We start from the raw sequence: 21855 nt of genomic DNA on the forward strand, positions 1-21855 counted from the left end.
ACTCGTAAATTTTTTTGCTCTAAGACTCCATGGCCCCAGGGTCTCCACGGCAAACGGAACAAAAATGTAACTCTCTATTAAAGAGGCATACTTGCGCCGCTTGCCGTTTTCAGCTTTTTCTGCTGCGGCTCCCGGTCTTGATGCTGTCTCCCTGATATGACACGGGGCCAATGTGTCCACGCAAGTTGCGTCCCACATTAGCGCCCATCCCCGTTCCCAGGGAACCAGCGTCAATCCAACTATTTATCAGTTATAACTATATACTTTAGATATATGTATATACCTTGTTAGAGCAGGCTAGGTGTATAGAAAAGCTCTGAAGAGTGATAAAGACAAATAAATAATAATTATAATAAATAAATAAATTATTTATTGATCAAAAACATACATAGGTTACAAGTACATCTGCATATTTAAAAGTACAAAAATACATGCTTATAATAACATACCAATTTTGTTAAGTATACAGAAATACCGACTGTCCCTAAGCTAGGTATATACCTGTGTTTTAGGCGACAGCAACACTGAACCAACAATGAAACAGCTGTGTGTGTGTGTGTGTGTGTGTGTGTGTGTGTATTATATATATATTGATATATATACTATATATATATAAATATATATATAATATATAATATATATATATATATATATATTTATTTTATATATATATATATATATGTATTTAATTATATTATAATTTCCAACAACTTTTCAGTATCACTATAATATTATGTTCGTGTAAGTAACCACTCTTTGACTCTTTTTTGCATTCGTTTTTATTTAAGGCTTTATTTATTTCATTATAGATTCTACAACTATTGATATAGTATTGTCTCCCTGCCAGTTTAGTTTTGTGTCTACCCGTTTTACAAATTTGATCCATTCTTCTATTTGCAAGGTTTTTATCGAAATTTAGGGAATTATGTCTACGTGTTATAATTTGTAGTAAATAGAGCTGGCGAACCGTAAGAACCTTGCAATCTCTATATAGATCTATTGTGGGGAATCTAAAAGTTCTGTTTGTCATAACTTTTAAAATAGATCTTTGTACTCTCTCTACAAAAGAACATTTTTTGTCTTTGTCATAGTTTTTTTGGGCACAGATAACAACTGTGCCCAACAGACCTCTGTGATAGTAATTATTTATTGCTAATATTACGAGTTTTTATTTGGTTTTATGTTTTAAATTTAGTATCAATAATTGAAGGTGTGTAAAAGCCATTTATGGTCCATTGCTGTGTAATCGGCTGTAATAGTTGTACGTGAGATCTTGAAAAAAAACGTGAAGTGAAGTTATGTTGACTCAAGTATTTTAAAGAAATTATTGAGTTGCTGTGATGTTTTAAAAATTATTTTGCAATGGTGGGTTGCAGTATACTAGGCTACAATAGCTAAAGTGAACGTAAAGTAGAAGGAATAACATTATATAAGTAAGTATCTCTGCTTGAGCGAGAGGGACTATAGGGGCTATGCTAGTTGCATATCTGTGTCCTATGTACAAAGTACTTTGTGGTGAATATTAATAATTCACCACAATATTCTATCTAGTACATAGGATATTCACAGAATATTACTATATTAATATTAATATACATTGGAATTTCATTTCCGTATTCTAAGAGGACGATTCAGACGACATGTATCATGCAAAACCTTAATGCATCGCATAAAAGTTGAATAATATGACATAATATTATGTCGTTTGAATCGTCCTCTAGCTTTCCTCGTTCAGCTTTTATAAAATAACGAGAGTCTGGCATGCGCTGGCTCTTGCCTCTAAGTCCATTTTAAAAATTGCATCCTAAAAGCCTTCGCTATTATATCAATGTTACCCATTTCTACTGTACAGAAAGGAATCGAAGAATCGAATCCAGAGCGGGAAGAAACCGTACCTTATGCTCTAATACCCTAATAAAAAAAAATGTTGTTGAGAATGAGAATGCCACTTGTCAGTGTCAACTGTCAAAAATATTTGTTGGTTGTCGGTGCTTTTATTGGTCGGTGGTCGGTGGCACGTCGGTGGTTGGTTGCATACACAGAGTACATTGAATATACGGGTTGCATAGTTGATCTTCTTAAACTAATTGTTGATTTTGTCGAATATATTCAGTTATTTTCGTCCAATACATCAATTTAATTCAAAGTTTTCAATTTTTATTATATGAAAAATAGCTATCTATTGCATTACGTAGTGTTTGAGTGGCCGTGCCAAAGTTCTAACGGGTATTGTGACCTGACGGACTTGTACATTTCGTTTTATTGTTTTTTCATGTCTGTTTTAATTACATTTTAATTGATGAGTTCATTTGTGATGAACAGAGTTAAGAGTAGTAATCCCAAGATGGTGAACCATTCAAAGACTATCGCTGCATCAGTTATGGATTCGGACGCGTATCGACTTATCACAAATGAAGAAAAACCGCCGGATATTAAATATGACAAAGAGAGTTCGTGGATTACCGGAGTGCAAATGTTTGTGTCGCTCCTGCTTGCTGGATTTGGTATGGTGGGGGCTAGTTTGCTACTGGACGTTGTGCAACATTGGCCTGTCTTTGAACAAGTGCAAGAAGTGGTTATTTTAGTGCCAGCTCTACTAGGCTTAAAGGGAAACTTAGAAATGACATTAGCATCTAGATTATCCACTCATGCTCACTTAGGTCATCTCGAAAAAAGTTTAAGTTCTCTAGTCGTAGGAAACTTGTGTCTTATTCAATGTCAGGCTATTTTAGTTGGTTTCTTAGCTGCAATGGCAGCTGTGACTATGGGCTGGATACCCAAAGGAATGTTTAATGTTAATCATGCAATGTTGCTGTGTGCGTCTAGTGTACTTACAGCATCTTTTGCTAGTTTTGTTCTTGGTTTAATTATGATAGGTGTGATTGTTGTGTCAAAAAAGATAAATATAAATCCTGATAATGTAGCAACACCTATAGCCGCCAGTCTTGGAGACTTGACAACATTGGCACTGTTATCTTGGATAGCTTCATTGTTGTTCCGTTCAATTGATACTAACACTGTTTTGCCGTCTATTATTATCACAGTAGGAGCTATACTTGTGCCACTGTGTGGTTATATTGCATGGAAAAATCCCTTCACACAGCAAGCATTAGATGAGGGGTGGGTGCCTGTTGTTTCAGCAATGGTTATCAGTAGTATTGGGGGTTTAATTTTAGATTATACAGTAGTTAACTATGAAGGCATAGCTGTATTTCAGTTAGTTATAAATGGAATAGGTGGGAACATGGTTGCACTTCATGCTTCAAGATTGTCAACTTTGTTACATACAGGTCAAAAAGAAGGGCCTGTAATGGGTAATGCTAGCAAACTGTTATTGTTAATGGTGATCCCTGGGCAGTTGATATTTATCTATACAATAGGGTACATAAAAGCTGGTCATACCTCATTGACTCCAATTTTTACTTTAGTTTACATGACTGCTGCCTTATTGCAGGTATTTCTTCTACTTACCATCAGTCATTACATGGTCATATGGATGTGGAAATTAGGTTTAGATCCTGATAACTCTGCTATTCCATATCTGACTGCTTTAGGTGACTTGCTCGGGACAGCATTATTGGGTATTGCTTTCCACATACTTTATGCTATAGGTGACAAGGATAAGGATGTTGGTGACTGAATAATATTTTCGAGTAAATTAATAATATTATTCTTTATTGTTTAATGTACTTTTATTGTACTTAACTTACTGTAAAAAGTTTATATTTATATTTTTTATTCTAGATTTAAGCATAATAGTTTATTATCTTTCATATAAATTGTACTTATGTACATAATATTATATAAGAGTTAATCTCAATATTGGTGCTAAAATAAAAAAATACTTGCATATCTTGAAGATATAAAAAGTAAAATCTCTTACTCATATTTCTTTTAAATAAAAATCTGAGTTATAGTCTCAGATACCAAAACTTGTGATTACCCATTATTTATAAAGTTCTTTATGTTGTGTTGTGAATTGTGATATTTATTTACCTACAAGATGATGCCTGCGAACTCTTTGGGAACTCTGATTACTATCCAAGACCAAAAGTAGCCATGTCCAAGGCCTCAGGATACAAGCTATATCATTACCAAATTTTGTCAAAATCCGTTAAACAGATTGGCTGTGATAAGCTAGCAAACAGACATATTTTAAACATTTAAATTAAAACCCCACTAGTGATTCTTGTTATTCATAAATGTTAGATAATGTAATTATTGTAAATGTTGACAAAGGATTTTACCATTAAGTAAAACAATAATGTGGTTTATCAAAGACTGAAAAATAATAATAAATAGACATGTTTAAAAACTTGCATCATTAACTTTATATTAGTAATAATTGTATGTAATTAAAAAGCCATTTACTGCCAATGTTTATTATACCAATATATTATTTTATATATAGTTATTCAATCTTAATTGTTTGATCATTCAAGCTTATCAAACTCATAAAATATGAAAGGTTTCCATTGGGACCCGATTCTCTTGTACACAATATCTAAACTAAACTAAATTAACAGGTCTAAATCTATAGATCCTTTTCCGCAAGCAACATTATGAAAGGGATAGCAATAGATAGACGTGTCATTCTAGTTTAGTTTAGAGATTGTGTACAACGGAATTAGCCACAATGTTTGTCAAAATTGTTTAATCCACAGTATTTTAGCCACTGGCAACATCCTAACCATGGTACTAAACTGCTCTCCTATAAAGTTGCAGTAGATCCAACATTGTTGATAGGGTGTGATGAGAACTGTCAAAACTACTTTGAATTTATTGGGATCATCACATTGTAGCTAACTTCTGGACTATGCCGTTTTAGAATTGTGTCAGGGGGCACGGAAGTGCCCCCGCCAAGACGAGCCAAACTAAAGGACTGGGCACTACATACCTTTACTCGAATATGCAATTCTATGACCTGTTTTGGAAAACCTAGTGTTTTGTGAAATACAACAAAATACAAATTAATAAGAATATAATAATAAATAAAACAAAATATTAAAGAGTTTTTTGTTTATTGCCTTAATTTAAATGTTTACTTGACTTCACGTAACCGTCTGACAGCTGACCTGCATGAAGAGGCTGCAGTGGTAGAGAAAACCCAGGCACCTCCTGCTACTGTCCTCTTACAACGCTTGCATGACCAGATGCCTACACAGCTGCGCTTCATGGCATCCTAGAAAATAAATATACAATCTGTATTTATTTAGAACAGGATAGCATGATTTTAAATTGGCTTCTGCCCTTGTGATTAAAGTTGGGAGCAGTATATTGAACTAAGATTTTGTAGATTTTGTGATTTAGCAAGAGTATCTATTGCTATCATATTGCATCGGATTCATAAATAGAATCAACACAAATGATATAGGCGATCAGCGAAAGCTGTATGTCTCTTAAAATTACATTTCTGAAGAAAGATCACCATACAAATAAATATAATTGTATAACATAAAAACAGTCAAAGTAGTTAATTATTATTATTATGAGACTGCATGATTTTCAATGAAAGTTACATAGCCTGTCTCCTTACACTTGCTTATTAAAACTTCCAGAGCAGCAATTATTTAGTAAAGGTACATTTTTATCTAAATATTCATTGTAGAAATGGCACTGGTTAACTGATGAAGAGAATCAATAATATTTTATATACAGTTTTATTATAAGTATTGATGAGAAATGAATTCTTTGCACATTAGACAGCTAAAGAATTCAAACATTGTTGGTTTGGTTTTACAAGGTATTTGTAAGTATGTGCAACTGCAAGATAAGTATTAGTGTGATTATTTATAGACACATTTGCTTAAGTACCTATACATATTTTAAAAATCAATGAAAATTTCAAAACTAACCTTTCCACAGAAAGAACAAGTATACTTTGCGTGTTGAGTAACTTCCATCTTTTTGACCATTTTACGTAGGGAGGCACCGTAACGTGTGCCATATTTTCCTGTAATTCCAACCTTTTTCGTACGTTTTGCCTGTAAACATTAAAGCGACCAATAAATTACCCATAATAACACAGTATTGATACCGGCGAACTATCGATCGCGTATGAAAAATAACATTGACTTATTTTTAACCATTTCAATTATACCGAATATAACTTTAAAAAATCACTGTTGTTTATAAGATTGCTTTAATATTTTGAAATTAAATTCTCACCATTGTGAAATAACCTGCCTAACACAACAAGTACACAGAAAAAGAGAAATGTCACTTTGACAACAGCCATGTTTTGATAATGTCACTTGTCAGTCAAAATTGTTAATATTTTTAAAAGGTTTTTTAGGAGGTAGGTTTTACTCGTTTACCGGTTTTCTGCCCCAGTTTACTGAAAATTACTCGATCTTTTCTAGATCATAGAAATTAGAGAGAAGTGGAAATAGCATCCTATAAATTGGTATCTACTTTAGTGTTTTCCATAGACTATTTAAATATGTATGTCACTGCAGGTTCCTATCAAGTTTCGTGTCAGTGTCACAAGTGTCAATAACATTTCCCTTTCGACGACCTACAAGTTGGTAAAGGTCGATCCTTTTGGTTTAAATAATCAAAAAACCGTCCCAATTACCTGGACGGCTTATTAAATTAAAATCAGAAATGCTGCGAACGATTTTAGTACGAAACCAAGTTTTGAACGATAACGTGAAGAAAGCTATTCGGTGTAACATAACGAGATGTATAAGCACAGAGTTGGCCAGAAGAAAACAGCCAAGAAAGTAAGTTTAATAAGTTTTATTTACTTATCATAAATTAGGTGTCGACTAACATGTTACCAAGATTTTGATTGTTGCATTGTACTACTAATTCATAGGAATGATATTGCAAAAAAACGCAAAGTAATAACTCGCAGCTTGCGGCGCGAATTGCATAACCAAACCAAAACGTCAACTATTACCTTGACGATAATCACGGGCGAAACATGGTCAAAAAGCCGGTCTCTATATTTAATTTTAATTACATTGGTTTGTTTTTATTAGTTTCAGTTAAGTAGTTTTCACTAACAACATTGAGAATGTTTTTTTCTTTATTTTACACAAGCTGATGCCCGCGACTTCATTCGCGTGGAATTAGGTTTTAAAAATCCCGTGAGAACTCTCTGATTTTTCGGGATAAAAAGTAGCCTATGTTACTCTCCAGGTCTTTATATCTATACCCATGCAATAAATCACGTCAATCCGTTGCACCGATGCGACGTGGTTGAAGGACAAACAAACGCATTTATAATAAGGGTACTGATTATAATTATAATATCCATAGTCGTGTTAACAACTGTATAAGTATTAACTAGTTAAACATTTAATGTTTTTAGGCTTCTTAGCCCATCACAAAAGACTGTAGCGACCCCACAATGGAGCATCCAGATGAGATACTACTCAAGTTTACCATCACATATAAAAGTCAACCTCCCTGCACTCTCTCCTACGATGGAAAGTGGTTCTATAGTCAGTTGGGAAAAGAAAGAGGGTGATAAGCTAAATGAAGGTGAGAAATCCATACATACTAATATTATAAAACTAGCTAATGCCCCCGATTTGTCAATGTGAATTTAGGTTTTTTAAAATCCAGTAAGAACTCTTTGATTTTCGAGTATAAAAACTAGACTGTGTGTTAATCCAAATTTTAGCCAAATCCATCCAGTAGTTTTTGCATCAAAGAGTAATAAAAACACATACATACAAACTTTCGCCTTTATAATATTCGTGTGATGTGAAATGTGAAAGTGTGTCTGTCTAGCTTTTCAAAGACAATGTGCTTAAATGATTTTGTTGAAATTTGGCACAGAGATAGCATGCATCCTGGAGAAGACATATTATGCTACTTTTGACCCTGGATAATCAAAGAGTTCCATTGTGATTTTCAGCAGCCTAGATCCACATAGAAAGTCCCGGGCATCATTTAGTTATTATATATAAAAACATCTTAACTGGCAGGCTTTATAACTGGTTATCTTATCTTTGTTATTATGGTCTGTTGATTTTGTACTTTTTCTGTTATAAAAGAATACCTATGTATATTAAAAATCACAGTAATCATGGTGTAATGAACTTTTGTTATTAATGTAAAATTGTTTTGACTATAATAAAGATGTAAATAAATAGATTGGTGCCATCTATTGTGCCATGATTGGAGGACAAACAAACACATTTTTGCGTTTGTCATACTACTGGTAGTGATGTAATGAATCAACTAATCATGTATGTGATGACTACCATCACTAAAGTAGATATTATGATGAAGCATCTGTTGGTAGGGATTAAACTATAATTTTTATTTCAGGTGACCTGTTATGTGAGATTGAAACAGACAAAGCAACAATGGGTTTTGAAACACCTGAGGAAGGGTATCTGGCTAAAATTCTCATACCTGCTGGAACCAAGGGTGTTGCCGTAGGGAAACTACTTTGCATCATCGTTGAGAATCAAGCTGATGTTGCAGCATTCAAAGACTTTAAGGATGATTGTAAGTGTGCTGTACAAATAGACATGGAATCACTGGAGTTTTTAAATATTTTTTCATTGGAATTACAAAAACAACATTGCATGACGGGTACCAATCCGTTTTCCAGTTTTTATTAAAAATTTGAAGCTCCTAAGAATGGTGTTGCAATGGCTTATTCCGTTTAACCACCCTAAAATAGCCAAACTTGGGAGTATACTAGGTACTAAGTGCGCCCATGTGCATACACTCCAATCCAGACTTCGAATTTGTATATTATTTGTAGTACAGGGTGGACACACATACACACATATCTGCATATTTAACCCTAGGGTGGATAAACTGAATAGGCTGTTGCAAAAATATGAATTTGCTTGTCAATATAGATATGGGAAGTAAATGAGAAAGTTCTAACTTGTAGTGGGAAGTATAAGCAAAAATTCAACATATTATTGCATGGATTTACCACAGTTATAATATTATAATTTGTGTTGTTTGTTCATCATTAGAATAACAATAACTTATGGAGAGTACACAAGTAACCCAATAATTTCACTATTTGTGTTTTAAATTTTAATACTATTAACATTCATTTCATTAACATTTCTACAATCCACAGCCACAGGAGCTCCAGCACAACCAGCAGCAAAAAAACCAGCACCAGGTTATTTTCTATTATTTACTTTTTTATTTACTTTATTTAATCTAAATATATAAAAGAAAAAGGTGACTGACTGACTGACTGATCTATCAAAGCACAGCTTAAATTACTGGAGGGATTGGGCTGAAATTTGGCATGCAGATAGCTATTATGACGTAGGCATCTGCTAAGAAAAGATTTTTCAGAATTCAACCCCTAAGGAGATGAAATAGGGGTTTGAAATATGTGTAATCCACGCGAACGAAATCGCGAGCATAAGCTAGTGTTAACATATTTTTACAATCATTTAGGAAAGATTTTTTAATATTTCTATCAATATAAATATGAGTTGCACATACAAAAACAGTACTAACAATGTATTTTTCCTTAGCCTGCTACTTAAAAGGTAAATAATTTGTTTCTTATAGAAATGCATGAAGCATGGTGATACATTTTTACTGCAAACTAAGGGCTAATAGCGTCCACCAGACAAGCCGGGTCGGGCTGCATTGCAACGCAAGATCTGTTATTAAATTTTTTTTAATTTCATATGACAGCTGCCGCAGCTCCAGCGCCAGCAGCGCCGGCGCCAGCTGCAGCGGCACCCGCGGCGCCTCGCCCCGCCGCCCCCGCTGCTGCCCCCGCCCCCGCCGCAGAACAGCACGGTCGGATCTACGCCAGCCCCATGGCTAGGCGACTTGCCGAACTCAAGAACATCAGGCTTGGTGGTGAGTTTTACAGCTTTTTTTTAATCTTATAAATTAACAGTCTTACAGCCGTACTCAGAGTCGCTAATAGTTACTTAAGATTGAGTTAAAACGAGACAGATTTATGTGTGAGATATAGCTCTGTCTCGTTTTAACTACACTTAAGTAACGATTAAGCGACTCTGAGTACGGCTGTTATTCATAAAAGTATATAGAAGCTTTATTAGCTTGTTATAAGCAAAGTTCTCAATCGCTCAATAAGTATTCAATAACGGCACTGTAACTTATAACAGGGTGAACCCTACTATAAACCCTTATTAAAGGACAAGATGGACGACTTGTCTTCTGAACAGCTGATAATTTGAGTGAAGTGAGATTATTTTATTCTAGTGACATTGTATTATTATAAAACATTGTGCATACGTCCATCTCGACCTGTCGCGAGATGCGGTGAAACGCTACACAGACAATCACACAGACAGACACACTTTCGCATTTATAATATTAATATGGATATATGTTTAAGACTTTTAGGTTCCCTGTTTGCACTACGCGTGAGCCCTGTAGCTTATCAAGTTAAAAGGGCAAATATCAAGTTTAAAACAATTTGTAGATATTAATGCTCACTAAAAATAATAATCAAAAGTTAGGTAACTTGAGGAAAAAGATCAGAAATTAATTTGTAGTTTGCAGTTAAAATAAGGGAGTATTAAACTACCTTTGTGTCTTACTTCTACATATTGGGAGGTTCCAGGATCTATGCAATATTATGTATACTATGAATAAAGTAATCTCATACTGACCGGCCCACCTAGAGCCCTCTAATTCTACCAATCAACAGGGCAGGGTTCAGGACTGTATGGGTCACTAAAGAGTGGCGATCTCGCAGCGGCAGCCACGGCCCCCGCACCCCTGCCGCCGCCGCCCGCGCCCGCTCCCGGAGCCACCTTCACGGACATCCCCCTCAGCGGTATGAGGGAGACCATCGCCAAGCGCCTGTCGGCCGCCAAACAGACCATCCCCCACTACCAGCTGTGTGCGACGGTTAACGTGGAGAAGCTGCTGGCTATGAGGAAGGAGGTCAACGAACGGTTGGCCGCGGAAAAGTCTAATGTTAAAGTTAGTATTCTGTGTCAACTTGAACTTGACTTGAGTTTGTGATTAATCTAAACTTCAGTTCATTTTGGAGGTAAATCAGCCCCTCGATTGTATAAGAAAAACGTATTTTGTCGTAATCGGTAGCAAATTCTGCTCCTTGATTGTATGTGAAAAAATGTGTGCGAATCAACGGGCAGAATTTGCTGTTGATCACGATAACGATGAATACGATTTTCTTACATAATCGGGACTCGGGAGGCAGGTCTGAAAACATTGCCATCCGTGCAGACCCATCAATTTAGTTTTGTGTACAACACAGACATAATTCCCACGTTAGTTAGTGTTCTACCAAAGCCAAATACATTGTTAGCTTTTTTTTAAACATACTTGTAATTTTACTACTGGTCTATCCACAGAGAATTCAACCTCAATAGTACCTTCGCATATACAAGGTTTTGCATGAAAGCAAAATCGTAAAATGTTAGACAGGGTAAAATGCTTTGTTGTGATTGTTGGACTCAACGGTCACATAATCAAGACAATGTGCGGAATGAGTGTACCGAACGGGCGTGGGCTGACTTTTATGCTAAGCTTGGCGATCGGGGGTGTCCGGCTATTAGGCATCTATAGGTGGTGGTCTGTGGGTCTATCATATATTGTTCTTCAGGTTTGACCATAATAGATCACACCACTTTGTTATAGCTACTTGCAATAATGAGAATCATGATTTATATATCACAAAATAATTTTCATTTGATCAGGTATCCGTTAACGACTTCATCTTGAAGGCTGTCGCGGCGGCTTGCAAGCGAGTGCCCACCGTCAATTCACATTGGATGGAAACGTTTATTAGACAGTAAGTTGGAGGAAGAATAAACATATTTCTTTTTCCTTTTTGTTAGTCTGATTTGTTCATAATAATATGTTGTTGTCAAAATAGAAAACTGATTTTTCAGCTACGATTGTCTGATTGAGTTGAAGTTTGGATGACCCTAGATGATTATGGTACTATATGCTACCATTTAAGATGCCCACGCACCTGAGCTGCGCTGCACTGCACAGAGCGTCAAAATATTATTTCTATCATTTTGTAAGGCGCATATCGCACTAGCCCGGCGCTGCATAGCGCTTCACCACCGCGCGTCGCAGCTGCAGAGAATATTGTGAAGCGCAGCGCAGCGACGCGCAGTGCAGCAACGCTAGTGCGACATACCCAGTGGCGCTTCAGTATGCATACGGCGCTCGGATAAGATACATTAATGTACCCGTATGATATAGACCTCGAAATAAACAATGTAGTTTTAATTTTTGGCATAAGGCGTGTTCCTTATGCTCTTAGAAGTATATCCTCAAAAGGCCCAACCCCTAGGATGTGGGCTTCTCCCCTTCCGGGTATAGAAGTGACGCGAGCTGCTGCTTATTGCAGTTGTAGTGCGATAGCTACCGACGCGTGGCCTGAAGTGATGCGCAGCGCAACTCAGGTACGTAGGCACCTTTAGCGTGTCTTAATATGATGGAGGTGGGACCGTAGACATTGAAATTCTGATGACATGGCAGGGCAGTCGAACTTGGGCTCATTTGCATGAGTACATACTTTAAAAAAAAGACAATAATCTGATTATGGAAATGGAAGGTGGGTGCTAGACCTCCCTAATGGCATATGATAGGATAGTCATGTTTAGACGTTTTAATTACTTTTAATTTTTTACTTATTTTTTTTTAAATCTCCAGGTTCTCAAACGTTGATGTAAGCGTGGCAGTAGCGACGCCATCTGGTCTGATCACGCCGATCATCTTCAACGCGGACTCGCGCGGCATCCTCGATATCTCCAGCAGCATGAAGGAGCTCGCCAACAAGGCCAAGGAGGGCCGCCTGCAACCCCACGAGTACCAGGGCGGCACCGTCACTGTGTCCAACTTGGGCATGTTTGGTGAGTTGCTATTCCGTAAACAATAGTTGCGATGTCGAGAGAGGAGTATCCGGATGATTAAAATTGATTAGAAGAACCTCCAACCCCCCAACTAAGAGGCAGACGTCTAAACCACTAAGCTGTCACCGCTGGTATTCTAGTCCACTTATATTAATTAAATTATTATGGTCACTGACGTTCAAACTTCAAAGTATGCAGTCCGCGCCACGAAACTTACCTCTGGTGGGAGGCTTCGGCCGTAGCTAGTTACCATCCTACCGGCAAAACCGTGGCGCCAAACGATTTAACGTTCCAGTACGTTGCCATGTATTTAATAACAAATTGTCTTTGTCGTTGAGACCGACAAAACGTCACATAAGTATGAGTGACAGAGACAACGCTCTTCAAAGCCGAACTCTCGTTCTGAAGGTCGATATGTACATTATTTTATTGCGGACTAGCTTTTGCTCGCGACTTCGTTCGCGTGGACTACACAAATTTCAAACTTCGAAAAATTCTTTCTTAGTGGATTCTCTTTACAAAGAATAGACCCTCCAAATTTCATGTCTTTAGGACCAGCGGTTTAGGCTGTGCGTTGATATATATGTCAGTCAGTCAGTCAGTCAGTCAGGACATTGAATTTTATATATATATATATATATATATATATATATATATATATATATATATATATATATATATATATATTACATTTGTAGCTTGAATTATAGGTTACCTACAAGTTTTGGTTTATTTACAGGAATCACAATGTTCAACGCGATCATAAACCCGCCTCAGTCACTAATCTTGGCGTGTGGAGGTCTCCAGGAGATTGTCATACCAGACAAAAATGAACCACAGGGGTAAGTTAACCCACTCCCACGTTAAGTCACTTTGTTTAAATAAATACCATATACAAAATCACTATCCATATTATAAACTAGCTGATGCCCGCGACTTCGTCCGCGTGGAATTAGGTTTTTAAAAATCCCGTGGGAACAAACAAACAGACAAACACACTTGCGCATGTATAATAAGGGTACTGATGTGAAATATTGGTTTGTCCTTCAATCATGGATTTTATGCATGGATATAGTTAAAGACCTGGAGAATGACTTAGGCTACTTTTGATCCAGTGAAATCACAGCTCACGGGATTTTCACAAACCTAAATACACGCGTATGAAGTCGCGGGCATCAGCTAGTATTTAATAATAATAGACCACCCCCTAATGTTACAGTAAGTCAATTTAAAAAAAAACCGGCCAAGTGCGAGTCAGGCTCGCGCAACGAGGGTTCCTTACTACAGTCGTTTTTTTTTCGACATTTTGCACGATAATTCAAAAATCTGTTTTAGAATGCACAGGTAAAGCCCTTTCATTTGTGTGATGTAAGCAGAAATTCACGGTTTTCAGATTTTTGCCCTTATGTCTATTCTAAGTCAACGGGAAGTACCCTGTAGGTTTCTTGACAGACAACAAAGTGATCCTATAAGGGTTCTGTTTTTCCTTTTGAGGTACGGAACCCTAAAAATTGTCTTGTTTTTTCAGATTCCGACTGGCGAAGTTCGTAACATTCACAGCGTCCGCGGACCATAGAGTGATAGATGGCGCGGTGGGCGCGCAGTGGATGAAGGTGCTCAAAGAGAACCTAGAGAACCCCGCCAACATCATACTGTAAACCCGCATTCATCTTATTTATGTAGCATTCAAACTTATTGGCTACTGAGAAGTTAGTCACAAGTCGCGTCGCACTCAGTTACAGTACTACAACTTTCTACTAAAAAAAATCTAATGCCCCTCCACTATAGGTAGACCAGAATCCGATGAAAAATCATCATCATCATCATCATGATCAACCTACAAAGCACGGGTCTCCTCTCAGAGTGAGAAGGGTTTTGGCCATAGACTACCACGCTGGCCATGTGCGGATTGGTAGACTTCACACACCTTTGAGAACATTATGGAGAACTCTCAGGTATGCAGGTTTCCTCGCGATGTTTTCCTTCACCGTTAAAGCAAGTGATATTTAATTAATTAAAACGCACATAACTCCGAAAAGTTAAAGGTGCGTGCCCAGGATCGAACCCCCGACCTCCGATTAGAAGGCGGACGTCCTAACCACTAGGCTATCACAGCTTATTTGAAAAATACTAATATTAGATGAAAAATACGGAAATGAAATTCCAAAGTTAGCAACACTGTAGTCTGTGAATATTCTATGTATAGTACTCTGTGGTGAATATTGTTACTCAGTGTCATAGTGATTTTTTTTCTTTTTTTAATACATAAATTTCGTGATTATGCCGAAAATCTGCCTATGCCTATTTGCCATGAGATTCTGGTCTTACTATATTAGAGGTTGACTGTCACTTCGTCATATAGTTTCCTGTCTTTCGCCAATTGGAAAAGCTGTGCTATGTTGTCCCAGTCCATTCTCGCATGTTCCTAAGCAACGACTTTCTTCGTCTACCGAAGCCTCTATTTTCCTCAATTTTGTCCATCGTGATGGTTTGAAAGAGACGGTAGGTACCGGTCATGTCTGAGAACATGTCCCAGATAACTGACCTTTCTGCGTTTGATGGTGAAGAATACGTCTCTATTTTTACCGATGCGGCGTAGGACTTCGTCATTTCTTACTTTTTGAACCCAATTTATTCGCAGTATTCTTCGGTAACACCACAGTTCTAGGTCGGCAAAATACTTATGCACAGAAAAGCGCAACCTAGCGCCGACTACAATCGAATATACACCAATGAAATACAGACCTTATTGCTTGAAGTTAAGATTTAAACACAAGAACAACAGAGACTCGTGCTATCTAGCTCATAATTCGCGTACAAACAGCGCGTAGGCATCAACCAATAGCGAACTGACGCGCGCTATGATTGGCTGAGATATTTTCGCGCCGTTCTAGAATAAGATTTGCAGGTACATCGGCGCATCTTATAAAAGTGGTAGTACTGTATATGTTTATTAAAGCCGATTTTTCAATCGTGTAAACATGTTTATATATAAGGAATAAATTTTACGGTTTGACAGTTTTTATAAAGGAAATCCGTAAAAACAATTATTAGTCAGATAAAGTTTTTTCGGTGATTGAAAAGCGGACCTTGGTTGAAGTTAAACTTTTTTAGGCGCGACTTGCGAGTAACTCAGATTTTTCTCGGACGCAAGCATCGCGCGAACGTTACTTTTGTCCATATACAAAATGGCCGCCAAACAGAACAGTTGTTTTGAGACCGCCAAGTGTTGTAAAGTATCAAGTAGTTAGTGCTATAGATAAGCTCTATTTTCTACGTACTAAGTCACGTTATTAAAACTACTTAATTTTAACATGACTTATTTATTTTCAATTTAATCTCAATATTTCAATATAAGGAAGTTTCACATCACCCGCGCGTAAAGATTATACACACTAATATTTTATCCCCAACTTGCGTCTTCAGTTTACAGTTCTTTCTACAAGGTTTTCCCCAATTCTAATGTATTTATTTTATTTGGATTACTGCTGTGATATTTTCCGTCACTTTCTTTCTGAACTTTACTCGCAATTCACTTCTCAGGCGCCAAAAAGATTTGTACTATACAAACTATTATTTCAGTTGAACTTGGATAAGCGAGAAACCTGAGTTAAGAGTAATGGGCAGGCACTAGCATTTTAAAATTTAAACCTCTAAAGCTTTATGGGTGGGAAAGTTAAACCTCCCTAAGCGAGAGTCGTGTTTGCATTACAGAGAACGCTTTTGCTCTACAGTCTATACGCGAGAGTCTGAGAGTTTGAAAAAATAAATGAAATGCTTTCTTATTTTTTATGACAGAGAACATTTTTTATTTATTTTATAACATGAAAAAATAAAAAACCATTTATAATAGCTGCAACGCAGCTTTGTTGATCTTTTGAACATTGAAATGAAGCAATAACTTTTGAATAACTAAACAATTCTTTTAGTGATCCGTTAATTTACTTACCCAAACGATCAAATTACTAAAACAGACTAATAAACGGATTTCCTTATGTTAATAATATTTGGTCCTTTTTCATACTCTATCATTATAAGAGAAATCGATCCTTTAAAATGTTTATAAGCGTGAAACTGGAATCTGGATTTAGTGAGAAAACTCTGTGAGGAATATCCTGCCCCTTTGAACTATCGCTTTTCCTGGTTCAACTGTATATACATTCTAAGTTGCTGATTGATTTTTGTAATAAAAAAGCCTAAGGAGATATTATAGTGCAAGGTAATGCGGGTTGTGGACTAAAGCCCAAGTGCTAGACCTAAAAAGTTAAAGGCCTGAGATCGCAACGTATAAAGTAAATTGAGATTATTGCGTTTTGCTACCAAATATTTTAATCAGCAAATTACAATGAATTAAATTAATAAAGCTATAAATACCTGCCGTATCCTTTGATTCCATAGTTTTTATTTACGAACGATTTAATCATGTAGTTAGTTGTAATGAACATTTTTTGTACACTCAAACTTACATGTAAGGATATTATACACATTTTTATACAGACGTGATAATTTCGAAGGATATGCGGTAAAAATTAAGGGATTATTTTTTAGTATATTTAAGTTATGCAATCAAAGAGTTCAAATGTATGATTATCACGAAGAAAATACCTCAAAACCTAAATACTACGTAATTTGTTTGGAGTTTGTGGAGTGATCTATAAGATCGATTGGTGATTTTTTTAGTATAATTGATTTGGACTATGTGCTGGTCATATTTTTGTTCTTTAAGATAAAAATGTATTCTGCCATATAAAAAAATATTAAACAAAAATTTGACGAAGATAAGTAATTGTTATTTTACTTCTTTACTGTTATGTGAAAATCATCAGAACTTATTGCATTTTTAGTAGTTTTCTTTTATTACTTTTGGAGTAGAGATCTATTGTATATTATAATATCATTCTTCTTGTTGCTTTATATTGTTAAATTAGTATGAAACTTCGAGAATCGCTGACTTAATATTGTTTCGATGTAAATAATAATTGTTACCATCTATACTGTTTGATTTAATTATGCTAGATGATTTAAGAACGTTAGTGAATATATATTATTTATAAATAAAGCTTGTTTTTTTGTTTAATTTACCTTCCCTGTATAAAATATTTTATATTAGCTCTCCAGTAAGATGGCGACCGAAGACATGAATAGGGTGGTGGGGAATAACTTGGATGAAGAAGTACCCTTGGCTTTGGACTTCGGGTGAGATCTATAGAGCGCACTCTGACTTTGCTTGAACTTAAGACAGAGTTAAAACGAGACAGAGGTATATCTTTCACATAAATCTGTCTCGTTTCAACATCAATCTTTAAGCCTAAGCAAAGTCAATATAGATCTCAGCCTATGAGTTTACAAGTAGTTGACGTCATCAACCATTCAGCTAATTACAGTCGTTTACGATCACGTGACTAAAGTAGACAAAAAAATCATTTTCCTTGTCGATTGAAATTGAACTGCTAAATAGTTGGTTTCCAAAATTCATATTCAATACGGATACATCATTAGATTCAATGTTTTATATGCTGTCAAATACCCTATTGTATGCGCAAAGAAAACTATTATAGAGATCATAAACATATTTTATTAATCACGATCGATGTGACGAACCTCCCTGGGCGCAGTGGTAAGCGCTGTGGTCGTATTAGTAGGAGGTCCTGCGTTCGATTCCAGGAATCGAACGCAGGACCTCCTACTTCGAGACTAATTTTGGAATTGGAATTTATAATTTCTGGTCTTGTGTCTGGTGGGGAGGCTACGCCGTGGCTAGTTACCCTGCCGGCAAAGCCGTGCCGCCAAGCGATTAGTGTTCCGGTACGATGCCGTGTAGAAACCAAAAGGAGCATGGGCTTAATAAAACATGCCTATGCCCTTCAGGTTAGGCCCGTTTCCATCTTAGACTGATCATCACTTTACACCAGTGAGATTGCAGTAAAGGGCTAACTTGTATCTGAATAAATTAAATAAAAATACTGAAATGCACTGATGTCCCATCTACTGATCCGCACGATTGACACGCGGTAGTGATGGAATCTGCTTATAGCGTTTGCATTCTATCTAGTGAGCCTGGCATCACTGGTCACAGAAACCTATGCGTGGCTCCCCGTAATAATGCAAAAACCTGCACTCTCCTATGACAAAAGTTGTGATTATAACACTACCTTAATAGCGATCTTTTTGGGTCATGGCCGAAAAACATTTGTTAACAGTTGCGTGCAAAAAGAAACTGGCAGGCGCGTCCGCCAAGTCACGGAAGAGCTGTCACACCCCTGAAATTGTTTTAATTTGATTAATGAAATAGGTAATTAGCCACTTTTCATTTACTTGTAGTGTATATAGTAATCATAAATCATGAGCGTAGCGAAACCTATATAATAATTAATCTATGCCTAAATCATTGCAATTAATTGTGATCTTAATAATTAGTATTTACATTTATTAAAAAAGTGGCGTCATTTTAAACTGACGCCACTTTTTAGGATTCTGTAGCCACGGTTGTCTATCCGCCCGTCCGTCCGTCCGTCTGTCGTTGATACTTGCCTACTACGATATTAGGCATAGGTACTAACTACCAACGCGGCAGAGAATAATGTACATGGACCTTTAGAAGAGATAGTGGATTTGTAGAGCATTGTCTCTGTCGTTGAGGACCGGACAAAACGTCACATAGGTATGAGTGACAGAGAGAAACGCTCTGCAAATCCGAAATCTCGATCTAAGAGCTAGCGCGTTTATAGTGCCAATAGAAATAAATACACTCACTAATACTCTCTACCTATTACGGTTACGAGATACAGCCGCTCTGACAGACGGACGGACAGCGCATGTTTAATAATGGCTTAAGTCTCGTTGATACAGAACCCTAAAAAGGCAGGGACTCACTATGACGAAATATGATAAAAGAGTTACTCCGTAACCTTAGTGTAGTCGAAAGGTGTATATAATTACGTTTTAAAACTTCATGGCAGATACATCACAGTTATCATCTATCTAGCTATAGGATAATATTATGCAGTTCAAATCAATTGCGTGAGATAACATAAAATTTGTTTTATTTAAAATTCGACAATCGTTTTAAATAAGCAAATATTTGTTTAGCGTTAATAATAATTATCTGAACAAGGGAACAAATGGCCGAAATCAATCACGGAAGGGCAGTTCGGAATTTGAACCGAAACCCCCCGAAGGACCTACCGTTATCAACGATCAGGGCTTCTTTCAACACGACACTGGCGACACCTATGACGGTTTCTTCGAGGCTAGAAAAAGGATAGAAGCGTGAAAATGCATGGTAAGTTTTCATTACCTACTAGCTGATGCCCGCGACTTCGTTCGCTTGCGCGTGGATTTAGGTTTTTAAAATCCAGGGGGAACTCTTTGAATTTCCGGATGAATGTCCCTCTCCAAGTCCTAAACTATACCCATGCAAAAAATCACCGTCGACCCGTTGCTCCGTTGCGACGTGATTGCAAGGACAAACCAACAAACAAACTACTTTCACTTTATAATAGGGCCTACGGATTATAAAAAGAATGAGTAACAGCTACATTGTAATTTGTTGGTAACTATATCTTTCTGATATCGTATTTATCAGGGTTAATTTACCTATATATTAATTTAACCAAACCATTTACAGCACCCGGCATGAAACATTGCACATCGAACTTTAGAAGAGATTTCGCCTTCGTAGAGCGTCGTCGCTGTCCATTGATACCTATGTGACATTTTGTCGGCCTCGACGACAGGGACAACGCTGTATGAAAACCGTATCTCTGTCTAAAGTTCGATGTGTAATATTTCTGCCGGGTACGCAACTGTACCTACTTATAACTATGTTTCTTTTCGAGCTAAGGAACCCTCGAGTGTGACTCGCATTTGACTTTTTTTTAAAGGTTGAAATGAGTTTAAAGCTTAGGTATTTAGTTATCTTAAAATTTTGGATAAAAATAAATTGCGAGTACGACTTCCTTACCTATATGTATATCTCCAATCACTAGGTAGGTAAATTATGTAGGAGGTAGAAAAGTAATTGTCTTTACATTTTTGTAAGCTTTTATCGGAATACTTATTGTAGACTGATGCCATAAGAAAGCGTAAAAAACACAACGCGCGACAGCAGTGCGGCGCTACGGGAACACCATGGTAGGAAGTCGCACGAGCGCGCGTACTCGTGTGCTATTTTTGACGTTACGGTGTGCTTTGGAATACAAAGTTACAATACCACGCCAATGGTACCTACGAATCCGGCTGAAAAGTGCGATTCGGGTGTGAACACCTTTATGATCTAGGATTCGCGTTGAACTAATTTTATCGCACGCCTACCTTTAGTAAGCGTAGGTGGCAAGCTTCTGTATAGCTTATTCAAACTTATTCAATTCAATGCGAACACAAAATACCTATGCTTATTGCTTAGGTCATTAGGTGCAGGTAATTTAAGTACCTACCTACTCACGATTCCTATACCTACCATTCTGCGTCTGCGTAGCATTTCTTTAACCTACTATGCGTTTCAGACGGCACGTCCATGGCCCGGCACGGACACGGGCTCGCTTCGGTGCGAAAACCTCATTATCATCGTAATCATCAATCGATAGACGTCGATTGCTGGACATAGGTTTCCTGTAGGAACTTCCATACGCCGCGCCGCCTGAATAATCTAGTGTCTTCAAACGCAGCGCTTTCTGGTGCAAGGTCCCCATTCTAGCACCTTGGGATCCCGACGTTCATCGGTTTTTCGAACTATGTGCCCTGCCCATTGTCATTTCAGCTTTGCCACCCGCTGAGCATTGTCGGTTACCTACTCTGGTTGCGAGAACCTGAATCGGCCCTACCATAATTGTTACCTACTACCTAATAGAAGAACTGACTTTTAAATGTTGAATCCGGCCTTTACTTAAACCTTGTTAATTTCAAGAGTCCAATTACGACTCTCAAGTCTCAGCACTAAAACCACTCAAGCATTACAAAACGTTTTGTCTTTCAACGCAGAGCTTAATGGAGTGTACCGTCATTCCGGACTCGGGACCATGTTGAGCGTTACGCC

The 21855-nt window shown here is 37.1% G+C and overlaps 3 protein-coding genes across 7 annotated transcripts; 2 read left to right on the forward strand and 1 right to left on the reverse strand.

Annotated features, from left to right (window-relative positions):
- The first annotated feature begins 2018 nt into the window (after window positions 1-2018).
- LOC117991073 (solute carrier family 41 member 1-like) lies at window positions 2019-5003 on the forward strand. The gene has a single exon (XM_034978618.2). The coding sequence runs from the start codon at window positions 2300-2302 to the stop codon at window positions 3638-3640; it is 1341 nt and encodes a 446-aa protein (XP_034834509.1). The 5' UTR covers window positions 2019-2299; the 3' UTR covers window positions 3641-5003.
- A 7-nt stretch (window positions 5004-5010) lies between these two features.
- Window positions 5011-6270, reverse strand: RpL37A (ribosomal protein L37A). The gene is made up of 3 exons (XM_034978623.2): window positions 6169-6270; window positions 5856-5984; window positions 5011-5182 (listed from the first exon to the last, which is right to left on the reverse strand). The coding sequence occupies exons 1-3, from the start codon at window positions 6169-6171 to the stop codon at window positions 5042-5044; spliced, it is 273 nt and encodes a 90-aa protein (XP_034834514.1). The 5' UTR covers window positions 6172-6270; the 3' UTR covers window positions 5011-5041.
- A 37-nt stretch (window positions 6271-6307) lies between these two features.
- On the forward strand, window positions 6308-17878 carry muc (dihydrolipoamide S-acetyltransferase muc). Of its 5 annotated transcripts, none has more exons than XM_069504933.1 (11): window positions 6308-6725; window positions 7319-7491; window positions 8287-8469; window positions 9065-9109; window positions 9477-9491; window positions 9643-9813; window positions 10634-10911; window positions 11652-11746; window positions 12622-12821; window positions 13561-13663; window positions 14350-17878. In XM_069504933.1, the coding sequence occupies exons 1-11, from the start codon at window positions 6607-6609 to the stop codon at window positions 14477-14479; spliced, it is 1512 nt and encodes a 503-aa protein (XP_069361034.1). In that variant the 5' UTR covers window positions 6308-6606; the 3' UTR covers window positions 14480-17878. The 5 variants fall into 5 exon arrangements, with proteins under 5 accessions (XP_069361034.1, XP_069361035.1, XP_034834508.1 ...); XM_069504934.1 differs by having other exon boundaries at window positions 10682-10911; XM_034978617.2 differs by lacking the exon at window positions 9477-9491 and having other exon boundaries at window positions 6310-6725.
- Window positions 17879-21855: the final 3977 nt, after the last annotated feature.

The sequence above is a fragment of the Maniola hyperantus genome, chromosome 19 (genome assembly GCF_902806685.2).
Source record: "Maniola hyperantus chromosome 19, iAphHyp1.2, whole genome shotgun sequence".
Lineage (NCBI taxonomy): Eukaryota > Metazoa > Arthropoda > Insecta > Lepidoptera > Nymphalidae > Maniola > Maniola hyperantus.

Bases quoted from the DNA above. Each gene is read 5' to 3' on its own strand.
- LOC117991073 (XM_034978618.2), top strand. From the start codon at position 2,300: ATGAGTTCATTTGTGATGAACAGAGTTAAGAGTAGTAATCCCAAGATG.
- RpL37A (XM_034978623.2), bottom strand. The intron at 5,183-5,855 runs GTTAGTTTTGAA...TTTATTTTCTAG, and splicing joins CTTGTTCTTTCTGTGGAAAG to GATGCCATGAAGCGCAGCTG.
- muc (XM_069504933.1), top strand. From the start codon at position 6,607: ATGCTGCGAACGATTTTAGTACGAAACCAAGTTTTGAACGATAACGTG. The intron at 6,726-7,318 runs GTAAGTTTAATA...TAATGTTTTTAG, and splicing joins AGAAGAAAACAGCCAAGAAA to GCTTCTTAGCCCATCACAAA. The intron at 12,822-13,560 runs GTGAGTTGCTAT...GTTTATTTACAG, and splicing joins GTCCAACTTGGGCATGTTTG to GAATCACAATGTTCAACGCG.